Here is a 22,704-nt window from a genome sequence, read left to right as displayed (position 1 = left end):
GCCTCAGAAAAAAAGGCCCTGGAGACCCTAGGTGACTTACCAACTACACAGGCAGGCCAAAACCTGGCGCTCCCCTAATGCTGGCCCTGGAGGAACGAAGTTGGAAGGAGAGGCAGCTGACTGGGCAGAGGCCCTGGGTGGGGATGGTGGGATGTCAAGAAGTCCTGGGGAGGGCCAGGAAGCTGGAGCCATCTCAGCTGCCAGGGCCTGGGTTAGGGAGGGGTTCTGTGGGTGAAGAAGACAAGTTCTTGTCCTGGTGGGATTCTCAGGGAGGCGCGATTGGACCAGAGGTGGGGACGGTACCTCTGAGAGCCACCCGTATGGTGGGGGTCCTGCCTCTGACTCCCAGCTGAAGCCAGAGGCTGCAAGCATCTGAAAGCTGCGAGGGCACTCGTCCGGTGTGTCCAGTTCTCTCTAAGGCTTCCTGGTGACCCTGCCTATCCAACTCTGTCTACTGCTCAAGTTTAGCAAGAGGCGTAGCTTGGCTCTTCAGCTTTGGTTGATGTGCTTCTTTAAAAAATCATTTTTCCAAGTAGAGCGCCCTGGCACAGCCCCAGGTCTGGGCCTTGATGGAGTCCAGGGTCCAGGTACCTTGCTGGAACCCTGGGCAGGAGGTCTCTTGCCAGCAGGTCTCAGCTGAGGGAGGGCAGCGCCAGTGCCCTCCTCTGGGAGTCTTGGAGAGGGATGGAGGAGAATGGGTGGGCTCAGCTTCTTGGGCCACTCTAGACCCATGTCCTCGCTTTTGATCTGTGCTCCGCATGCTGCCTGGAGCAAGGCAGAGCACGCTGTGCTGGGCCACCTCAGAAACTCCTCGGAGAGCTTCCCACGGCCAGTGCAGTGGCCTTCCAAATGGCGGCCCAAGAGATTCCCCTGGGATGTGGACAGAAAGTAGGAGAAAATTACTTTTATCTCAACCTTTACAAGCTTTATGTGTGTCTCTGGTGGCAGGACTGTATTTGCACAGTAATATGGTGTATAATTTATGAGTGGATGCATATGATTCCTTTATGAGTGCACCCGTGTGTGTCTTTCATGAGTGCACAGTTAAATTCTGCTTTTTGCTGACGAGGGTATGTAATCAGAAGCACTGGGTGAGGACTGTCCAGAGGTTAGAAGTGAACCATTTAGCCAGCCCAGCCCTTCGCTCCCTGGCCTCCCTTGTCTTTCTGGCTTCATCGTCTATATTCTTCCTCTCTCTTCCTCCCCTCCTGATACCTCCCCTGTGACATCATGCCTCCACCAATACTCGAATTCCAGTTGCTGGAACACGCCTTGAGTTTTCACGCCTGCAGCCCTGGCAGAGTCTTCTGTCTGGGGGCCCACTCTTCCCTGAGCCCCTGCAAATTCAGCCAAGATGAGAGAGCCCAACTTCTCTCTAAAGTGTCTCCTGATGCTTGTAATTCTCAGAGAGTTCTGTAGGCGTCTTTAATCGCCTGAGTCTCTCCGCGGTGGGTGGTGGCCATTTGTTTAACTTGCCAGGGAGTTTGTTGTAGACTCTAAGCCCCTAGAGGGCCAGGCCCAGGGCTTAGTCATATCTACATTCACAACAGGCAGAGGGTGATTTACCCTGCCACTGGGGGGACAACCTGGGTCCAGTGAGGTTAATCAGGCTTCACAAGGTCGGGTCTGCTGACCCCACTAATCAGCTTGAGCCTCCTAATCCATCGCCAGCAGGAACTTCAGGACGGAGGGCAGGGACTGGGGAGAGCTGGCGGGGGCCACCTTGGCCTTCTCCTGCAGACTCGGTCCGGAGGGGATGGGGCAGCTGAGACATGTGCACTACCCTCTTCCTGCTCAGCACCTTGGCCATGCTCTGGCGCCGCCGATTCGCCAACCGGGTCCAACCGTGAGAAACTCACTGGGCCATGGACTGGGGCGGGGTGGGGGTGGGGGGGCGGGGAGGGGAAACAGTTGGGCTGAAGTCGGCAAGGGCTGCCTGGACTCAGCAGGGAGGCTGGGAGGGACTTGCTGGGGAGCCCTGAGAGGCTTCCCCTTGGAGTAGGGGGCACTGGGAGTTCTTGGAAGATGCTGGCTGCAGCCTCTGGTCCCCAGAACCCACTATGGCTTAGGTCTTGCAGAGAAGCAGGAGAGGGGCCTGGGGTCCAGGGTCTGGGGTCTGGGATCCAGGTGTTGCCCACAGCTCTGCCGACCTCTTTTCCCTCCTGCAGAGAGCCCAGTGGAGTCGATGGGGCAGTTACGGGCAGCAGCTTGGAAACAGACCTCCAGTCCTCAGGCAGGTGAGGCAGAAGAGCCTGGAGTGGAGCAGGGAGGCCGTCAGGCGTAACTAAGGAGGCTGCCTCTGTCCCTAGTCCCTGCCCAGGCCCTGGGGTGTACGTGTGTGAGTGAGTGTGTGTGTGTGTGTGTATGCGCTCCAGGCTGGCCCCTCACCCCAGCTCGCCTGTTCCCTGTGTGCCTATGGTAGGCTGAGTATCTGTTTTCTCCAGCTGGGTATGGGAGTCCCAGCCTCCCCTCGTGGACCCAAACTGTTCTGTCTTGCGTGTCCGAGTGTGGGGTGGCCCCCAGGGCCCCCCTGTTGGGAGGCGCAGGGGGAGTGGAGAGAGGGAGGAGGCAGCAGCAGCTCTGTGATGCTCGGCCTGCCTTCCCTTCCCCCTCCCTCTCCCGGCCCCCACCCAGTCTCGGCAGCTCCGCTGCCTGAGCCTCCAGCAGGATTCGCTGTCCGGTCCCCAATAGAAGGCGCGGGAGGCGCATGACATCACCGCCACCGAGTGCCATTGGCTGGGCAGCCCCTGCGGGCAGGACGCTGTCTCCAGTGGCCAGAAAGTTAACTCTTCCCTCTTCTGAAGCCATGTGGCCTTTAGAAGGGGTGAAGCTAGGGTGGGGGGGGATGTCTGGACTTCTCCTTCCCCAGGTGACTAATGTCCTTCGATGAGAGGGGCTCTGTGGCCAACAGCACACTGAAAACTGAACAGTATTTGTTAGGGACACGCTGTGGGAGACGAGGGTCTGCGCCTGCGGGCCCACCTGGTGCGGAGGCCTGGCTGCAGAGGGATGTCCTCTCCTGCAGCAGCTTCTTTGGAGCCCTGCACTGCCGCTCTCACTCCCCGTGAAAGACACAGTGTGGCGGCCTTGGGCTGCGGGACCCTGGGAGCAGGCTGCCTCCCCACAGGGCTCAGATGGTACAGACAGGCAGCATGTGCACGCACGCTTGTCTGAGAGCCCCATGTCTCGTCCAGGGCGTGAGGGACGTGCCTGTGGTGTGACCCCCAGATAGGTCGAGATGGGCAATAGAACGTGTCTTTCTCGGTGTCTCTGCCCTGACTTCTCAGTGGTTTGGAATGTCAAAAGCATGTTCCCTGGCTCCCTGCCCACCCCCAACTCCGTCTCCCCTACCTCCCCTGGGTCCCCAGGAAGCCCAGGGCCTGTGCAGGAAGCAGAGTCACTTCTGTGATGCCCTTCCTTTTAGTTTCCCGACTGGGGATCCAACCCGGAAGGCGGTGTCTTAACCACTGCTCCTCCAGGAAAGCTCCCTGGTCCTCACTGTTGGGTTTGGGTCTAGAGTGGGGCAGGCATGCGTGCTCAGTTGCTCAGTCGTGTCCGATACTGGGCAACCCCATGGACTGTAGCTCACCAGGCTCTTCTGTCCACGGGATTTCTTAGGCAACCACAGTGGGTTGCAGTTTCCTCTGCCTGGTGATCTTCCCGATGCAGGGATCGAACCCATGTCTCCTTCATTGGCAGGTGGATTCCTTACCACTGAACCACCAGGGAAGCCTGGAGTGGGGCAGCCTGAGTTTAAATCCCACCTCCCCTCTTACTGACAGCCTGTGGGTGAATTATGTAATCTTTTTATTTATATGTAAACTGAGATTAATAACAGAGTGGTTACAAGGTTTCTGTGAGGTTTGAGTGAGATAACCATTATAACGCACTGGGCACAGAGTAACTGCTCAATTAACACCAGGTTCTCTCTTGCTGTTTTAAGATCAGTGCTTTATTCTTCCCCGGGGGCTCTCTTCCCCAGGGGATCTCACTCAGAAGATCCCCTGGCCTCAGAGGTCTGGCACTTCAAGTATTTCTGGGTCTTGCCAAGGTTGCAGGAAACTGAGGGAGAGGGAGATGGAGATGACTTGCTTGAGGCCATCCGCGAAGTTTGTGGTTGATGTGGGACTGGCAGGTCTCTGACTTCACACTTCATCTCCTCCACATGAAATTCCCCTGGAGCTTCTGTCAGGAGAGAAAAGGCCAAATCTGGGACCATCTGGCTGGGCCTGGTCTGCCGTGGCCTTGCCAGGACTGTTAACTCTTTGGGACTCAGTTAACTGGAGAAACTGGTCTCCCATCTACCCCTCCTGATGATGGCAGCTCCATGGAGGGCTGGCCTGGGGGCGGGGAGTGGGGGGGGGGGCGTGGATGGGGGGTGCTCTCCATTCCACTGTCGTTAATTCCAACTGGCTTCTGGGGGACTCCTGCTCCTCTATTGTAGGGTGAATCACTAGGTGCAGGGGTGGGAGAAAGGGGAAGACTGGAAACAGGGGCGGGTCCATCCCTCCAATTCTCTGACTCCGTGTTCTTTCCTGTTTAGGGAGAAAGAGCCTCTGAAGTAAGCCCTGGTCTCTTGAGGCGGAGCTCAGCCCCAGGGCCTGGGATCAGCTGGCCACGGCAGGTAGGGCAGGGTCTGTAGCCTCGAGGGCCGAGAGCAGGGCTGGGGACACGGCGGGAAGGACAGAGTCCACGAGGCCTGGCTGCATGGGAGCGGAGCAGGCTGTGGTCACCACGGAGGTTGAGGGTAGGAGGGTGGACTCCTTCTGGCGGCTCCTGCCTGGACGCTGTTGTGTTCCAGGTCACAACATAAGGGTTAGTTTTAAGAGAACAAGGGGTCATCTCAATAGCATTTTCTAGGCCTGGGGATGAGGTGGCGGTCCTGCTGGGGGCCTGAGGGCTGTCTAGAGGACTTCTCAGGGAGAGGCAGTGCTCTGGGATTCCACTCTGAAATACAAGCCCCTGTTCTGGGATGGGACAGCCAGCCCATCAGCTGGGTTTTCTCTTTCAGCTCAAGTCCCGGTGTGCCCCCCACCCTGGAAGGACAATGTGCTGGAAGCAGCAGCTGCAGGAGGGGGACCAGGGAAAGCAGTTGTCGAGAAGGTAGACTCCCCTTTTGGCCCGGACCGCTGGTCTGCACTGCCCCAGGCCCTGGTATGGGGCTCCTGGAGAAGCGGGCCTGGCCGGGCAGGTGGGAGGGGCGGAGGAGCTTGAGCTCTGGGACAGGCTCCCTTCCTTGGAGGCCACCCAGAGAAAGGGACTCAGTAGGGTGCCCCAGCCCTGTTAACTCTGGGGCAACAGGAGGGAACAGTAAGGAGTGAGGAGACTCCAGAAGTGAGGGACAGCGGTGGCTCATGTTCGCCAAGGAGGGGCTGCCTGTTGTCCTCTGCTGAACCCTCACAATAACCCATGGAGGCTGGTCATGCGATCATCCACGGTTTAGAAATGAGGAAACTTGCAGAGAGGTTCGCTGACTTACCCAGCATCACCCAGCCAGAAAGTGGGGGACCCCAGGCTCATAAGGGGGAGGGTGTGCAAGCCTCCTGAAACCACCTGGAATCTGCGGCTGCTCAGGGGAAGAAGCGGTTTTGCTGGCCTGGCCACCCATCGCTGGCAGCTCAGCCCGTCCAGGGCTGTGTGGTGTCACTTGGTGGCGGTGGCGCTCACATCCTGTGACATTTGCCTCTCCCCAGTCCCCAGAGCTCACCCTGCTGGCGGCTCTGCTGAAAAGAGCTCTAGGAAGGGCCGGCTGGGTCTATGAGGTGTCTGCCTGCAGCTGGATGGAAGCAACCCACAGCTTGTCCTCGCAGAGTGCGTGCTTGTGTGTGCACGCGCGTGCATGCAAGCCTGTGTTCCAACTGGGCAGTAGCGTGTGGGAAGGGAGAAGCGTGACACTTGTTTTTGTCAGTCTGCTGACTGCTCAGTAGCAGCGGCGGTGGCCTCCTTTGCCCCCAGCTGCTCTGCCATTTTTCTCTTTACGATCCTGCCTGATCCTGAGCAGAGATAAAAGGAGATTTCCGCTTCTGCTCCCTGAGATCCAGGCGCAGACCCGGCAGGCAGCTGCTGCCCACTGCCTCACGGCCATTCATCTTGCCAAGCACCCCTCCTCCCACGTGCATCTCTCCTCCCCCTCCAGCTCCCACTGCTCACCCCCTGCTAGGAGCGAGGCCTCTGTCTGGCCAGCCCCCTGCCCCTTGACTTTCGGAACTGGAGGAGCTCTAGACAACAGGGAAGGCTGAGATGCCGCAGACTCGGGGAACCCACTCTCAAGGGACAGGGAGGAGGCACAGCCTGCTGCAGGGAGCCTGGCAGTTCTGTGGGAGCCTCAAAAAGTAGGGCAGGGTGGAGGCAGGGGAAGGGTCGCACCAGGGGAAGGAGCTCCGCGCTGGAACCGAGTCAGAGCCCCACTGCCCATCTGACATGGGCCACAAGTTCGTGACCACCTGTCTCAGCTCCCGTCAGCCTGTCTTTCTCCGGGAGGCATCACCGTCCTGGTGACAGGACTTACAGGCTGAGGGCCAGAGGGCACTGTTCCCAGGACCTGGCCTGTGTTCCCTGATCCTATCTTTGCATTCATTCTCTAATCTCTTTGCCATATTCCTGTCACTTCATCCTGGCTGCTGCTCTCTGCCTGTCTCCTTCCACTGGGCTGAGGAACTGTCAGAGCAAGGTCGGCTCGCTGCACCGGGGCTGGCTCACCGCCCAGACACACATCCACAGAGTGACACCCCTTTGCAGCCCTGTTCTCAGAGTCTGCCCAGGAGGTGAAGGCGCCCCTGGGGACCATTAGCCGGAAGAAGGGAGGGAAAGCGAGAGGAAGGGGCTGCTGGGGGTGGGGGGAGGTGTCTTCTGGGCTTGGAGGCTGCCCAGGCCCTGGCAGCCGGGGTGCCATGTGGGCTGGGTGGGAGGGGCTCTCTCCCCCAGGGAGCAGGCTGGCTTCGGTGGGAGCAGATTGTGTTTACACCTTCCCCACACGCCCGGCCCACGCTCGCCTCTTATTCTCAGGGCTCTCCCACCCCTGGGCTCTGCACAGTCTGCACGCTGGCAGCTCCTATTGCAGAGTTGCCACCCTCAGCCGAGAACTCCTCTTCAGGAGGCTGCCCGGGGCTGAGGCGCCCCTTCCTCGGCCCACTATCTCCCATCCCAGCAGCTGGGCTGAAGCCCATGCGGGGGGTGGACCCAGTGTTCCCAAGAGACTGAGTCCCTCTCCCTCCCATTTCCTTAGAAAGAGCCGCTGCTTGGTAATGAGAGCAGAAAAGTTCAGGAGCTTGGTAGGTCAGCTATAACAAGAAGGAGGGGATTAAGGGCGACTCAGGAGGGAGAGCTGGGTCCCTCCTGGACCAGGGTGTGGGCTGTTAGGAAATAGTGATCAGGGATTTGAGAGCGAGGGGCCCAGGGTTGGAGCACCAGGTTGAAACCTTGACTCCACCTCCACTTCATACCTCTGTGGCCTTGGGTACGTTACTGCATGTCCTGTGCCTGTTTACTCATCTATAGCATGGAGATAATAGTTTCCTGTCTCACAAGATTGATGCTCAATTAGATAATGTGTGCGGCGTGTTTACCACATTACTAAGTGTTCAATAGATGTGAGCTAGTGGGATTGTGTTTGTAAATTGTCAGTTACTGAACAATTACAGAATAATCAGTAGGTAAATCTAACAGCTAGGGTCCCTCCCCTCTTTCCCATGGCCCCTCCTGGCCTGTCTTTCCACATAGACGACCACCAGGCACTGGGCAACTCTGAAACACACGGGAGGACAGCAGAGAGTGGCACTGCTGGGTGGGGGCCACCGAGTAAGACCTAGCACCCAGTGAGACGGTACAAGAGCTGGCTGCTGTCGCTTCTGGGTACCTAGAACCCCGTCCCAACCTCCAGGGGGTGGGGATGGTTCTGGCCTGGACACCTGCCCCCCCCCCCCCCCCCAGAGGCTCCGCTTCTCAGCTCCAGAGAAGACAGGCGGCGGTTGCCCTGATGCTCTTCCACCCTCCGTCTGAATGCTAATCTCCCTGCCGTGGGAGCCTGAGTGACAGGGAAAAGGTTGCTCGGAGCTGCAGGGCAGCTGAGGGCAGCAGCCGGAGGCAGGGAGGTACTGTCTTCTGCGACTTCTGTGGCTGAGGCTCAGGGCTGCTGCCAGTCTCTCCTGGAGCCTGGGAGAATGGGACACGACCAGAGAGCTGACAGCGTGGCGGGGGTGGGGTGGGCGAGCAAGGGAGGCAGCTGCAGCAGCGCCTGGCGTGACCTGGGGTGCAGATGTGACCAGGGAGGGTGCCAGCCCATCCCAAACGTTGTCTACGGACAGGACGGTCCTAGACTGGCGGGACACAGCCCCATCTGAGGCAGCCATGATGACACAACACGACAGCAGGACCCCACGGCTCCCGGGATCCCCTGTGCAGGCGCCCCACTGCTAGAGAAGCCCAAGACCTTGAGATAGAGCCTCAGCAGGGGAAGAGCCAAGAGGCTGATACCGAGGTTTACTTTGAGGATAATGATACTACTACTATTATTAATAATGGCTAATAGGTCTCAAACACTCTGGGCCAGGCGCTGTGCCAAGAGCTTTATTTATAAGCACTGTCTCATTTATGAGGCAGGAACTGCTGTTAACCTCATTGACCCAATAAGGAAAGTGAGGTTCACAGAACTCACTCAAGGTCACTCACAGCTGGTGGCAAAGCCAGACCTGCGCCCGGGCAACGTGATGCTGGAGCTCGCGAGCTGGCAGGGCAGGAAGGGCCTGAGTCTCGAGGAAAGCCAGGGCGAGCTGGCCTCCAGGCACAAGGAACGAGTCGTGGCCCCACCTGGGCGGTGCCTCTGCAGGCAGGCCAGGAGGGCTCTGCCAGGGTTACCTCTGTGCTCTCTCTTCTGGAACCCATGGTTCAAGGGTAGACACTTGGTCCTGAAATGGCCAGTCCTTGCCTGCCAGCTGACAGGAGAGAGAAGAGCAGGCTCTGCAGGATCTGTCATACTCTCGGGGAGGAGGCAGTGGCCGCCGGCAGGGGTGACAGACAGAGGCCAGCACTCAGAGCCACTGCCAATCTGCTGTCCCCTTCAACCAGGGCAGAAAGAGAGGACACAGCCAGCAGCCTGGCTGGAGGGGGAGCTGGAGGAGGTGGAGGGCTTCGAGCAGGTGGCTTCGAGAGGGAGCCCCTGACTTAAACTGGAAACGAGTCCTGGTACATAAGGACTACAGACCCTCTCTGTGAGATGCACATGCCCCCTAGTGGGGACTAAGCCTAGAGGGTGGACAGAAAATTAAAACAGAAGTAACCGATGACCATGACCTGTAAGCCTGGGTGGGAAGGGCCAGTCCCATTCTTTGGTGAACACACACATGTCCATTTAATGTCACATGCAGAAGCCAGCTGAATTAAGCATTAAAGGAGACTATTAACGTATTCACTTGCTTGTTTATTTGACAAGCACATATTGGGAGCCCACAATATACAAATCTTGTATTAGGTGTTGGGAGTGAGACAGCGAAGAAGGACAGTGCCTGCCCTGCCAGTTAGAACAAGACCAAGACCTCGGCCTGGGAGACCCAGTTCTGCCAGCCCAGACACTGCCTGGCCACGTGACCGTTCCTTCTCTGGACCTCCATCTCCCCATTTAACAGGCATGTGTTGAACTCAGGTGGGCTGGCGCTGGCGACGTAAAGGACTAATGACCGTCCTGAGGGATCAATCAGATGACCTCTGGGGGCCCCAGAACTTCTCCCAATCAAAAGAGACTCTGATGGACTGCCTCTGGAGGTGTTAACAAGGACTCGCTCTCTTAACAGACATTTATGGAGTGTCTGTGCCAGGCACTGTGGATGCCGAAATGAATTAAGACTTCCTGCCACAAACAACTAGAAAACTGAGCAAAATATAAGAAACAGACACTTGACAAGAGGCAGCACACAGGATGGTGACCTCACGACTTCCTGGGCATCTGCCTCACAGTTCCCTGCCTGCGGCATGGGGGTGGGGGGCAGAACATGCAGACCACGCTGGTCTCACTAGGGTGAGGAGGCATGATCAGCGTTCCAGACAGTGTGGCGGGGGGTGGGCAGAGGAGGCAGTTGCAAAGGACACACACACAGATCGATGGGATCCAAAGACAGAACAAAGGTGCTTCAACAGAGAAAGGAAAATCTTGACAACAGAACACAGAAAGCACTAACCATAAAAACAAAATGGATAAATGCACTAAATCAAAACTGGAAAGACTAGGAGAAAATATCTCCCAAGCAAATATTTGAGAAAGGACTTGTGTCTAGAATACATAAAGAGCTTCCAGAACTCAGTAACATGGTAGGCCAAAAAAAGGGGAGGGTTTTAATAGACTTGTCACAAAGAAGTACACATAGGGCCAATATACACAGAAAGATGCTCAACATCACATCAACAGGGAGATGCATGTTAAAACCACAGTGAGATACTACGACAACCCACGAGAATGGCTAACATTAAGACTGACCATAACAGGTCCTGGTGAGGGTGTGGAACCGGCGTAACTCTGAAATATGCTGCTTGGGGGATATAAGCATCGCAAACCACGGGGGATACCAGCTTGGCAGTTTCCCTTGCAGTTATCCAAGAGGAATGAAAACTTATGTCCACAAACAGGTCTGAATAAAAATGTTCATTGCAGCTTTATTAATCATAGTTCCAACAGCCCAAATGTCCATCAACATGTGCGTGGATAAAAAGATTGTGGTATATTCATCTGACAGAATAATATTCAGTAACTAAAAAGGAAATGCACGACTGTTACATGCCACAGCATGGGTAACTGAGGGAAGCCAGACACAAGGGAGTACCTGCTGTAGGGTTCCATTTCTAGGAAATTCTAGAATGGGCAAAACTAAGCTACAGTGACACAGAGCAAGTCAGTGGTTGTCTGGGGCCAGGGCTGGATGGAGATTGACTGTAAAAGGGTGTGAAGGGGATCTCTGGGGGATGAAAATGTTCTAAACCGTGATGGGGTTGTGGTTGCATAGGTGTATACACTTATTGGACTGTTGCACTGTACATTTTTAAATGGATGCATTTTATTTTATGTAAATTATGCCTCAATAAAGATGACTTAAAGAGTTTAAAAAAAACAACCAAGAATAAAGCTTTGACTCTTGTCTTGCTTACGGTCTAGTGGAAAAGCCAGACATGAAAACAAATTATCATAAAATACTGGGTCTTAAAAGAAGGATGTTCACATATTAAGAGTTCCACTTACGGTATGCTTCCCTGTGCATCTAGGTGCTTTGCACGCACAGCCCTAAGACAGTCCTACCAGGCTCGTGAGGGCCTCCGCCTCCTGCTGCACAAGGAGCCTCAGAGAGAGGTGGAGTCATCACATCAGCAGAGCTGGGGCCCGACCCCAGGTCCGCCTGGTGCAGAGCGTGTGTCACATCAGCCAGCTCTGGGAGCGCTGGAAAGAGCGAGGGGACTGTCTGAGCATCTCTGGTAAGACTTCACAGAGGAGATGCTGAAGCATTAGTCGGGATTTGCTACGCATAAAGGGAAGGACGAAGGGAAGGAAATGTCCAGGCAAACAAACAGCATGAGAGCAGGTGCTGCAGCAGTTATGAGAAGGGGGCTTCTGGGAAGGGGAGTCATGTCCAGAAAACAGGAGGAAAGGTCAATGGCATATTATGTACCCTTCAAATTCACTTATTTTTAAAAAGCCTATTAAGCAATAATTTTATGAGAGGCAACAGATCTTCAGAGCAGGCAAATGAAGTGTGTTATTGGTCACCACAGGAAGGAATCCACTGCAACCCAAGGTCATCCATTCTCAATAAACAGGGTACACGTTGTCCTGTTTCTTCTCCTCCAGAAAGTTAAAAGCTCTGTGCAATGGTCCCAGATTTCTGATGAACAGGATTTGTGACCTTCTTTCACAGTCCTGAGAAACTGAAGTGGAAAATATCCTCTATGCTCTGAGGATGTGCTTTCTAGCCGGATGAATTGAAATCACTGGAGTTAGCAAAACATGATCCACTGTTATGGTCTATCTTCCCAGGAAACCCAGCACAGTGGTCAAGACCACAGGTTTGAGGCTCAAGGAGTTCTCAGCGCCTTCACACACTAATGACTCATTTTTCTGCTCCTGAGTTGAAACACGGGAGGATAACGACAGGGCTGTTGTGAGAGTCAAATGAGACAGCAAACTGAAGGTGCTTAGGGTCAGCAAGTTTTATACATTAAATTTGGGCAGTTTTTTGTATGTCCGTCAGATCTCAGTTAAAGAGGTTTTTAAAACTATGTATACTCTTCTATTTATTTATCTTTGGTTGTGCTGGGTCTTCATTGGTGGATACGGGCTGTTTCTAGTTGCTGTGAGCAGGGGGCTACTCTTTGTTGTGGCTCAGTTGACCTGCGGCATGTGGAGACTTCCTAGACATGGGATCAAACCTGTGTCTACTACATTGGCAGGCAGATCCTTAACCAGTGGACCACTATAGAGGTCCAGTATGTAAAGTGGTTTTTTTTAAAAAGGCACTTAAAACAGTGCCTAGCATGGAGTCAACACTATACACCAGCTGTTATTTTTTTCAGGGTGGCAATTTGATCGTGTCAGTTCATCTTTATTTTGCCATGACCCATTCTTCCCGAGAATAATCATCAACAAAAAAGAGAGAATGATTTGGGATATGTCAATCCTATCATTTACAGTCGTATCATTCTAATGAAACACCTAGCTTAAGATGGCTTAAACAATAAGGAGGTTTATTTTTTAAAATCTCCCACTCTGTATTTCACTCAAACTAAGATGCCAGTGCTCACAGGATGCCTCCCACATTCAGAAATATTGACATGTAAAAATGTGTGTGTCTGAATCAAACTAAAGGTCTGAAGGCTGGGGACATTGGGACTGGTTTCTCCAGCAGCTCAAAAGCATCTTCAAGGACTCAAGGTTGTTCTGTCCATCACTGCCAACCTTCTGCTCTTCCTAGGAAGCAGCCCTTCTGGACACAAGGTGGCTCTCATGGTCTCAGGCATCACTTCACGGGGTCTCAAAACCAGAAGGGAGGCTAATGTTTTTCAAAACTAGAAAACTTTCCCAAGTGTGGCAGAACTGCACTGCAGACCATTTTTTAAACCAATTCCTGGTGAAGGGAAGAGATTTCTCATGGGCCTGGTTCAGACTATTCAAGACTCACTCCTCAGGGCAGGGCCAGGGCTTGCCTCCCAGCAGCTCTGTGGTGTTCGTGACATGGAGGAAGGGCAGAGGTGGGGTTAAGGGTGCCTGCCACACAGGTGAACTTCCGGGAATATCACTGGTGCAACTGCTCCCGGTGTAAGCAGCCAACTGCTTGGGAAATACTGCTCCTCCTCCATGTTCTTACTCATAAAATTAAACAGAACTTCCCAGTTAAGACATTAACCTCAATATTTAAAGACTCTTTTCTATTAATGTGGGTTTCAAATGTGTGTGCTCAGTTGCTCAGTCATGTCCCACTCTTTGCGACCCCATGGACTGTAGCCCACCAGGCTCCTCTGTCCATGGGAATTCCCAGGCAAGAATACTGGGGCAGGTTGCTATTTCCTTCTTCAGGGGACTCTTCCCCACCCAGGGATTGAATCCATGTCTCCAGGGTCTCCTGAAGGCAGATTGGCAGGTGGATTCTTTACCACTGAGCCACCTGGGAAGACACAGTTTTCGAATAATACCAAGTCTTAAATTTGGAAAACTCAGCAGTGGCCACAGGACTGGAAAAGGTCAGTTTTCACTCCAATCCCAAAGAAAGGCAATGCCAAAGAATGCTCAAACTACTGCACAATTGCACTCATCTCACATGCTAGCTCAAAATTCTCCAAGCCAGGCTTCAACAGTATGTGAACCGTGAACTTCCAAATGTTAAAGCTGGTTTTAGAAAAGGCAGAGGAACCAGAGATCAAATTGCCAACATCTGCTAGATAATCAAAAAAGCAAGAGAGTTCCAGAAAAACATCTACTTCTGCTTTATTGACTATGCCAAAGCCTTTGACTGTGTGGATCACAACGAACTGTGGAAAATTCTGAAAGAGATGGGAACACCAGACCACCTGACCTGTCTCCTGAGAAATCTGTATGCAAGTCAAGAAGCAACACTTAGAACTGGACATGGAACAACAGACTGGCTCCAAATTAGGAGAGGAGTACATCAAGGCTGTATATTGTCACCCTGCTTATTTAAGTTATATGCAGAGTACATCACGAGAAACCCTGGGCTGGATGAAGCACAAGCTGGAATCAACATTGCTGGGAGAAATATCAATAATCTCAGATATGCAGATGACACCACCCTTATGGCAGAAAGTGAAGAAAAACTAAAGAGCCTCTTGATGAGAGTGAAAGAAGAGGGTGAAAAAGTTGACTTAAAAGTCAACATTCAGAAAACTAAGATCATGGCATCTGCTCCAATCACTTCATGGCAAATATTTGGGGAAACAATGGAAACAGTGACAGACCTTATTTTTGGGGGCTCCAAGATCACTGCAGGTGGTGACTGCAGCCATGAAATTAAGAGACCCTTCTCCTTGGAAGAAAAGTTATGACCAACCTAGACAGCATATTAAAAAGCAGAGATGTTACTTTGCCAACAAAGGTCCATCTACTCAAAGCTATGGTTTTTCCAGTAGTCATGTATGGATGTTGAGAGTTGGAATATAAAGAAAGCTGAGCATTGAAGAGTTGATGCTTTCAAACTGTGGTGCTGGGCAAGACTCTTGAGAGTCCCTTGGACTGCAAGGAGATTCAACCAGTCCATCCTAAAGGAGATCAGTCCTGACTATTCACTGGAAGGACTGATGCTGAAACTGAAACTCCAATGCTTTGGCCACCTTATGTGAAGAATTGACTCATGTGAAAAGACCCTGATTCTGGGAAAGATTGAAGGTGGGAGGAGAAGGGGACGACAGAGGATGAGATGGCTGGATGGCATCACCAACTTGACGGACATGAGTTTGAGTAAACTCTGGGAATTGGTGATGGACAGGGAAGCCTGGCGTGCTGCAGTCCATGGGATCACAGAGTCAGACACGGCTGAGCGACTGACCTGAAGTGAAATCCTATCAGTGAATGGAACTTTGTGAGCTGACTGCCTGAGCGTAGCAGGTCAGCTGACTAGATTTCCCCTCTGCAATCAGAGCCAAGGTCCATGCACAGCCCTGGGGACTCCTGCCCTGTAAAGCTTCTGATCTACTTCTGTCACTTATCTCTAGACTGTGTGACTCTCTCCATGTAACAAATACAGGTCTACATTGGCCTTGAATAATGTAAAATTCAAATGTCCTAGACCTCACCAGCAAATGAAGTCACATCATTAGCATTTCCCTCTCAAGAGCTCTGAGCCCTTGCCCCCTCATTCAGGAACGCTAGCACATTTTGTAAGTGTTTCCCAGTTACTTCTGGAAGGCCTGTGCAGTGCACCTGACACGTACTCCGGCACAAGGCCTCACTGCAATGTGCTCAGTCACTCGGCCACAGCCCAGCAGCCCGTGACACCCCTATCCACTGTGAGCCTGCTGCTGTTCTACCAAGGCCCTGTCAGGTGTGAAAGCTCCGCTGTGTCCTCTGGCACAGGCGCCCTTCTCGAGCTGGGACAGACAGCCCTGACTGCACATTGGGTGGCAACTAGTCTGGGACCCAAGACAGCCCCCTGCCTGCAATGTAGGAGACCTGGATTCAATCCCTGGGTTGGGAAGATCCCCTGGAGAAGGTAATGGCAACCCACTCCAGTATTCTTGCCTGGGAAATCCCATGGACAGAGGAACCTGGCAGGCTACAGTCCACAGCGTTGCAAAGAGTCAACACAACCGAGCGACTAACACTTCCACTTTTCAAGACAGCCCCGCCAGAGCCCAGAGCCCTCAGTCTTTCAACAGATCAGCTCCTGCAGCCTCTCATCCTCATTCTTCCTGCCAGAAAATGGCTGGAAACAGTGGAACAGGTGCCCATCATCCACACCCCACTTCCCAGTTTCATCCCTAACCACCCATGCAAACACACAAAATCTGTTTTCCTTCCCCTTCCCCACAACCCAAAATCCTTCTATATAAGATCAATTTATATGTATATACTCACAGTGCGGTATAACTTCATCATAAAAGTACAGACTCTAAGGCTAGGATCAAACCCTGATTCCACCAGTTACTAGTGTGTGAACTGGGGCAAGTTATGTAACATTTCAATATTCCTCTTTCCCCATCTATAAAAACAGGAGTAGAGATAACGCACTTCACTGTGCAATGGTGAGGATGAAACGAATTAATATCCATAAAGTATTCAAGCAATGAATGTCTCACAGTAAGTGCTACAAAGCGTTAGCTATCATTATTGTTTTGCCAGCAGATCACCTGCCTACACACAAGCAGCTTTTGGCAAATTCCACACTTAGAGCCTGAAATAAATTTAGTCTGCAGGGAGAGACCTCATTCTTTCTTTTGGTATTGTACAAAATAAATTGTCTTCAAGGGTAAAACAGAGAAACTTAGGGGCCAATTTCACACAATTGGAGCTATTGCTGAGTTAATGATTGTATTTGTGGACTACTTACTGTGAGCAGAGGCAATGGAATACCAACTAGGTCTGTGAAGAATTTAAAAGGAAAAAACAAATTAGACTTCTGCCGTGAAGAGCTTACAATCAAATTAAGGAAGGCAAACATTAACAAATGTGGTAACTTGAAAATAAGTCCCCGAAACTTATTACTACACACAGAACAATTTAATCCAGACTTAAATGCTACTGAGATCATTGCTAAAGGGCTGATGACAATGGGGAAAGGGTGATGCAGAAAAGGCTTCGTGGTCTTGCAACTACTATTATTATTACTACTATTGGTCGCAGGACATGCAGCACGTGAGATCTTAGTTCCCCGACCAAGGATCGAACCAGTGTTTCCTGCACTGGAAGCCCAGAGTCAACCACTGGATTGGCAAGGAAGTCCGCACATTTAATTTCCAAATAGGTATAAATTCTGGCTCTGACTCTAGTTGTTTTTTTGCCCTTTTACAATTTCAAAACTAAAGCAGGATGGCTGATTCATGTCAATGTATGACAAAAACCACTACAATGTTGTAATTAGCCTCCAACTAACAAAAATAAATGGGAAAAAACCCCAAAAACCCCCTAAAGCAGGGGTGACTGCCTAAAAAATAGTCCTCAGGAGTAGCAGACAGTGTTACACTACTGTTCTTTTCGTAAAGTATAATTATTTTTGCGTGGCGCCCCGGGGGTTCAGGGGAATTTAGAGCCCAGCCCGACCCGGCCCGACCCGTCGCTCTCGGGCACCCTCTGCCGCCCGCGCCCCAACTAAGAGCAACGGAGCGGGACGTCGAACAACGAATTCCCAGGGAATCTCCTTTTCCTTCACTAACGCAACCACCCCTCCATGACTCTAATAAAATCCGCCGAGCAATTAACTACAAAGTCCGGCCTTTGTAGTTCCCAGTTCCCTCAGTCGTTCCTCTCGAAGCCCCCTCGAACTTTTTGCGGCCTCCACCACCCAGCCAGTTCCGCCCAGGGACGGTCTTCGTTTTCTAACCGCCGGGGTTTCTATACAGAGCAAGCCTCCCGCCCTGGGATCTCTACTGTCCCCAGCGGCGGCCACCATCTTACCCGGGTTCCAGAGCCGCGGGCGCCCCTCAGCGGCCGTTGCTCACACTACATTTCCCAGCAGCCCTTTCTCAATAGCGCGAGAGTTCGGGCGAGACTTCCGTGAGGACTTGAGCGCAGGCGGAGGCCCACCTTCTCTTCCAACGCGGGCTGCATAGCTGGAAGTCATGGCTTCCTCGCTGTGGTTCCAGCAAGGCCGGCGACCTCGGGCCTTTGGCCTAGGGAAGGCTGCGGAGGCGGGTAAACAGCTTATTCCTTGATACGGCGTTAGCATATTTGGTCTCCCGCTGCTTGAAGGCGAAATAGTGACGCTAGGCCTGGTTCCCCCAACCCCCACCCCGCTAGGTGGTTGGGAGAATTAACCTGAGATACTCGGGGAGAAAACGCTTTCCAAAGGGCGCGAGTTTTTGTTTCTGAGGGGAGACAGCCCAGGCCCACCTTTGCACCGGGAGCGTCCCTCCTGGGGGAGAGCAGCTCTTCCATCCTGCGCAGCCCCCAGGCCTTACGGCCACACAAGCGCTGAGCTTGCAGGCCCAGCGGCCCTGCTGGTCTCCAGGTCCTCCCACGGGGCAAGCTCGCAATTACCATCCAGGGTATTAACGTCTGAATTATTTGGTTTCCTGCTGGAGTGCCTTGAGGACGGCCCCAATCAATTTTCATTTAATTCTACAGCTAATAATCAGTGGCGTGGTGGACTTTGTTTGGAAGGCTGTAGTTTTATAGCGACCCTTAACATGCTTATGTTTTTATTCCCCACAGGCCTTTCTTCGGCATCTGCAGAGACGGTGAGGAGCAGACCTGCAGGTTGAAGCTTAGAAGTAACGAATGGAAATCTGAAATAGGTAAGAATGCATGTAGGCAGGATCCTGGGTGGGCAACAGAAATGAGAAAGCTGAGATGGTGTTAAGGCCTGCCACACACCGCAGCTCTGAATCCTGACTGACTCTGGACCAGTTGCGGGTCCTACCCAGAATCCAGAAATGAGGATGTTCCCTGTACCAGTGTAATTGGGGCCGCTAGGTGTCGCTGTTGGAAACCAAAGTGGATGCCACTGCATTCACGGGTAAAAGGGAGACTTGGAACTTGAGCTGTAGAGTTGATTGAGATTTAGAAATGTTGGTTACTGGTTGAGCTGAGGATGATTTAAAGTTATCCCTGTCTGAAAAGATTTCTGTTGTGAGGAATTCTAACTTGCTGAGGCTCAACGTTTTAAATAACTTTTTGGGAATGAATATCTTAAGTTTGTTCCTGTTAATGTGTTATCCATATTTCTCTTTTAAATTAAAGATGTAGACTGTGGGCTTTGAAAAAAAGTCACATGAAAACCATCATCCAGAGATGTAAGGATCCGTGTGATGAGATTTCTATAAATGGTAAGAGTTTTAACTTTCACAGAATTGCAAAGATTATGGTTCCTTTAAGTGTTGGCTTGTTACATTTCAGAGATGTGTGGGTCTTACCACACATTAACAGCTATCTGAGAGACACTTGTGTAGACCTTGAATAGTTTTTGCTTTTAGTGCCCAGAGAAGAGAAATAGTTTGAACTCTTTCCTAGACCCCTTGCCAAGCACCCTCACAGTGGTTGTTACAACGCTGTATGAGGTAGATGTTTTCCCTATGTTGCTCCTGAGTAAGGAAACTGAATTAGTGAGTTCATTTGCCCAAAGTTACACAACTAGATTTTTTTTTTTTTTTTTTTAAGAACCATAAAAATATAGCTATAAGTGATTTTGGAAGGGGGACATTATTAAGCTTTATTGAGATATAGTTGAACAAACGTTACTGAGTTAGGCTAGTGGTTCTCAACTAGGGGTAGAGGGTGTTGCTGGGATCCAGGCGATGCCCCTAATTACCCTATAGTGCACGTGACAGGTCCCCCACCACCCTGACAAAGAACTCCCCACCCAAAATGTAGAGTTGAAGTTGAAACCCAGTGTTAGACTGAAACTAAACACTAAACCCAGTGTTAGACTAACCACTAACTGTGGTTACCAGGTAACCACACCAGAACCTTGTTTCTTCATTTCTAAAAGACAGGAGTGATGCTTTTCAGACCTGGCTCTGCCCTATAAAATGTTCCTGGACCCCACCTCCAGCCATGCTAAGATGGGTGAGAGGGCTCTAGAGTGTGGCCCAAGAATCACCAGTGGCCAGTTAAGAGCCGAAGTGGAGGAACAGTGAGATGATCTGATCTACTTTTAGCTCAGGGATTTTTATTACAGCAAGGTTATAGTACTGGCTATTTTTAAGTAGCTCTCAGGGCAGATCTATAATCCCTATCTTAAAGAACTGCAAGCCACATGGTTGCTCTGCAGTATCATTTTGCACACAGAGGTGAGCAAAGGAGCAGTGACCTTGTTTGGTGTTGATTCTTCTTGGCATCAGGCACCCTTTGTTCAGCCGGCCTTCAGTGGTCTGACCGAAAGGAATAATCCACACTGTTTTAGGCATTTTTACTGACAGCCCAAAGATGCTGAAATATATACTTGGCTACTAGACACTTTGTGCTCAGGGAGACCTTGGCTTTAAAAGGACAGGAACTGTCACCGTGTCAGGTCTGGGATGCTGGGTACAGCTAGGCACTAGATGTAAAGTTTTTGCCCTTGAGGGAAAGCACATTCTAATAAAGTACATAAGATTGAATGAGTTCCCGGGAGAGGAAGTAAAGCTGAATTTGGTAAGGAAAACATAGTTTGCTTGTGCTGTGGATTGGCAGCTGGGTGGGGAGCTGAGTCTATGATGATGTGAAGTTATCCCTGTCTGAAGGCCAAAAAAAGGCCTTTGAGTGTGGACTCTGGATATCTGAGACTCAGTTTCCCAAGTTTGCTTTAGAGAAGATTGAGGCCTGGTTTATTTGGTTTGTTTAATGCCTGAATTAACAGTGAGCTGTCTGAGAGATACTTATGTGGACCTTCTTGAATAGGTTTTCCTTTGCAATTTCCCCTCACCAGGTGCAGCTTCAGTTGGAGGCCGAAAAGGATACTCCAGAAAAACACACTGGCTGCAGTGCTGTGGTGACTGCCCTGGACCTGATGTGGAATTTCTCTCATGTGTGTAATAGGGGAAACAGGCCTGGGTGGATGTTCTTTTTGTTTCCCCTGGCCCTTGGGTTGTGCTGAGTGGCAGGGAGACTTTGACATAGGTCTGTTTTCTTTGCTAGGTGTCTGCAGCGTGTGAAACAGAACTGACCTGCTTTACCTAAAGCAAGTGAAACCGTTCGTCTCCCGTTGTTTGTAATGTAAGCTTTCTGTTTCAATTTTAGTATATGTGCTGCCGAAGCGAGCACAAGCTTTCTGTTTCTATCGTACGTGTCCGAAAGAATCCCCACAAGCCTGTGATGTTTAGTTATCCCTGTCTGAACATCTCGATTGAGGGAAAACAATCTGTTCTGAGGCTTAAGGGGCTGGCCCTGGGCTCTTACAAGCAATTCAGGCTTTACAAGGGATCAGACGGAACGCACTCCAAAGGGAGTTGTGCTCACATACCCTGCCCAGACCCCAGTCCTGGTGCGCCATCCCTCGGCCACTTGAAAACCAGTGGTGAGCTGCCCTGTCACCCTTTGGCTCTGAGGGCACAGGCCATAAGAGGTGGCAGAAATGGGCAAGTGGCCCAGATTTGGCTTATGCTCTTATTGTGGAATGAAAGAGTGCTTGTCACATAGTTCAAGAAAACGAATGCGCTCTTTGAGACAGACGGCAATGGAAGATGTATGCCGGCTGTGGCAGTGAGCACACTTCAGGACAATCTGATCTCTCTCTCTCGCCTTTGTACTATATCCTGAATGTCAGGAAAGAAGGGGTACCAGGGCACTAGCATGGTTTCCAGGTGCCTTGTTCACGCAGGGCACTCTCCTGGGGTTAGCCCAGCTCTTGTCTGAATGGCATGGCTGGCTTGTGAGCAAGAGAGTAGCAGAGTGGCACTGGGCTTTGTTCCCATTGAAATGCCACGCTTGAAGTGGGCACAGATTGCCTTTCTTTTCTGCTGAAGTTGGGAGGTATGTGCAGCTCTTCATATGTAAGGTCACATATTTGTTCAGTCACCAAGGAAACTATATTTGGGGTGGGACTTAAAGAACTAGAAAACTGGTCCAAGCAGCCTACAGCCTAAAGCAAAACATAGTGAAAGGACGTGTTAACAAGTGGGAAGGTCTACCTGCTGGGTTACAGTCTGCTTCTGAGTGGACTTGACTGTCCTGCGGGACCCAAGTGAACCTGGAGGGGTTTTTTGTGTTCTGTTTTTTAAGCTCTGCCGCACGTGAACCCCGGCCCTTGGCAGTGAGAGTGCCGAGTCCTAACCATTGGATCACCAGGGGATTCCCCGAACCTGTATGTTTGACTTCAGAGGGCGTCTGAATATAAATGCTCCCAGCACTTGGTGGGTGCTCTTTACTGGACCCTTGCCAGATTCTGTTCTCTCAGATCACCGTCTCCTGGAAAGAGGCATTTGGGACCCGTTAGCCTGCACTAGCAACAGCAGCCTGCACTGTATCAATCTGGTTGTGCCTTCCACACACACAAACACAGGCAAAATGATGGACTGTTTAGAATGAGTTCCTTCAGGATTGCCTCTTGGAAATTAAGGTATAACTAAGAACATTTGCAGTACCACACACAGAGTTTAGGTGATCTTGGTGCAGTGGGGGGACTGCCGTGATTGTAAAATGAAACTTACATGTACATGCTCTGTTGAAGACTAAGGGGAAACAGGTGTTCAGCCTAAAAAAACATTTCTCAGTGGATTTCTACAGTGTGTCTTGGGTTTAACTTTAAAGCAAATTAAAACATTTAAAAGTTGACTTACTAGCATTTGTGGATTCCAGATTGAGACCCGTTGTAAGAGCAATGATTTCTTCTGTGAATCAGCACATTCTTTTATAAATGAAATTTAAAGTTTCTCACTAAATCAGTCTTATACAATTGACTGGTTTTGCTCAACTACAGATGTGATGGCAATAGGGAAAAAATAAACTATGCGGGGAAAGGGGCCCAGGCATCAGGAAGCCATGCTTTCTCAAGTAGCTGCTGTAGTAGTTAAATCCTAAATGTCACCCATCTTGAGTTTCTAAAGCAGCAGTGTTGTACGGAGAGGAATGACCCTTCAGAACCAGGGCCC

General features: G+C 51.3%; 1 protein-coding gene, 2 long non-coding RNA genes and 2 other non-coding genes across 5 annotated transcripts; 4 read left to right on the top strand and 1 right to left on the bottom strand.

Moving 5' to 3' along the window:
- The first annotated feature begins 1,772 nt into the window (after window positions 1–1,772).
- Window positions 1,773–11,006, top strand: PRCD (photoreceptor disc component). Its single transcript, XM_020915545.2, has 5 exons — window positions 1,773–1,846; window positions 2,169–2,237; window positions 4,544–4,624; window positions 5,012–5,103; window positions 9,467–11,006. Exons 1-3 carry the CDS (start codon window positions 1,773–1,775, stop codon window positions 4,563–4,565), a joined length of 165 nt encoding a protein of 54 aa, XP_020771204.1. The 3' UTR covers window positions 4,566–4,624; window positions 5,012–5,103; window positions 9,467–11,006.
- Window positions 3,931–17,676, bottom strand: LOC110152041 (uncharacterized). Its single transcript, XR_002318247.1, has 3 exons — window positions 17,594–17,676; window positions 16,530–16,561; window positions 3,931–4,185 (listed from the first exon to the last, which is right to left on the bottom strand). It is a non-coding gene; the product is annotated as an uncharacterized lncRNA (long non-coding RNA).
- A 36-nt stretch (window positions 17,677–17,712) lies between these two features.
- Window positions 17,713–22,387, top strand: LOC110152042 (uncharacterized). The gene is made up of 6 exons (XR_002318249.2): window positions 17,713–17,830; window positions 18,350–18,432; window positions 18,878–18,963; window positions 20,544–20,642; window positions 20,753–20,830; window positions 21,836–22,387. It is a non-coding gene; the product is annotated as an uncharacterized lncRNA (long non-coding RNA).
- LOC139039283 (small nucleolar RNA R38) lies at window positions 18,718–18,795 on the top strand. The gene has a single exon (XR_011492602.1). It is a non-coding gene; the product is annotated as a small nucleolar RNA R38 (small nucleolar RNA).
- LOC139039284 (small nucleolar RNA R38) lies at window positions 20,321–20,405 on the top strand. Its single transcript, XR_011492603.1, has one exon. It is a non-coding gene; the product is annotated as a small nucleolar RNA R38 (small nucleolar RNA).
- Window positions 22,388–22,704: the final 317 nt, after the last annotated feature.

The sequence above is a fragment of the Odocoileus virginianus genome, chromosome 17, assembly GCF_023699985.2.
Source record: "Odocoileus virginianus isolate 20LAN1187 ecotype Illinois chromosome 17, Ovbor_1.2, whole genome shotgun sequence".
Classification (NCBI taxonomy): domain Eukaryota; kingdom Metazoa; phylum Chordata; class Mammalia; order Artiodactyla; family Cervidae; genus Odocoileus; species Odocoileus virginianus.
This window is presented reverse-complemented; position numbering and strand designations above follow the sequence as displayed.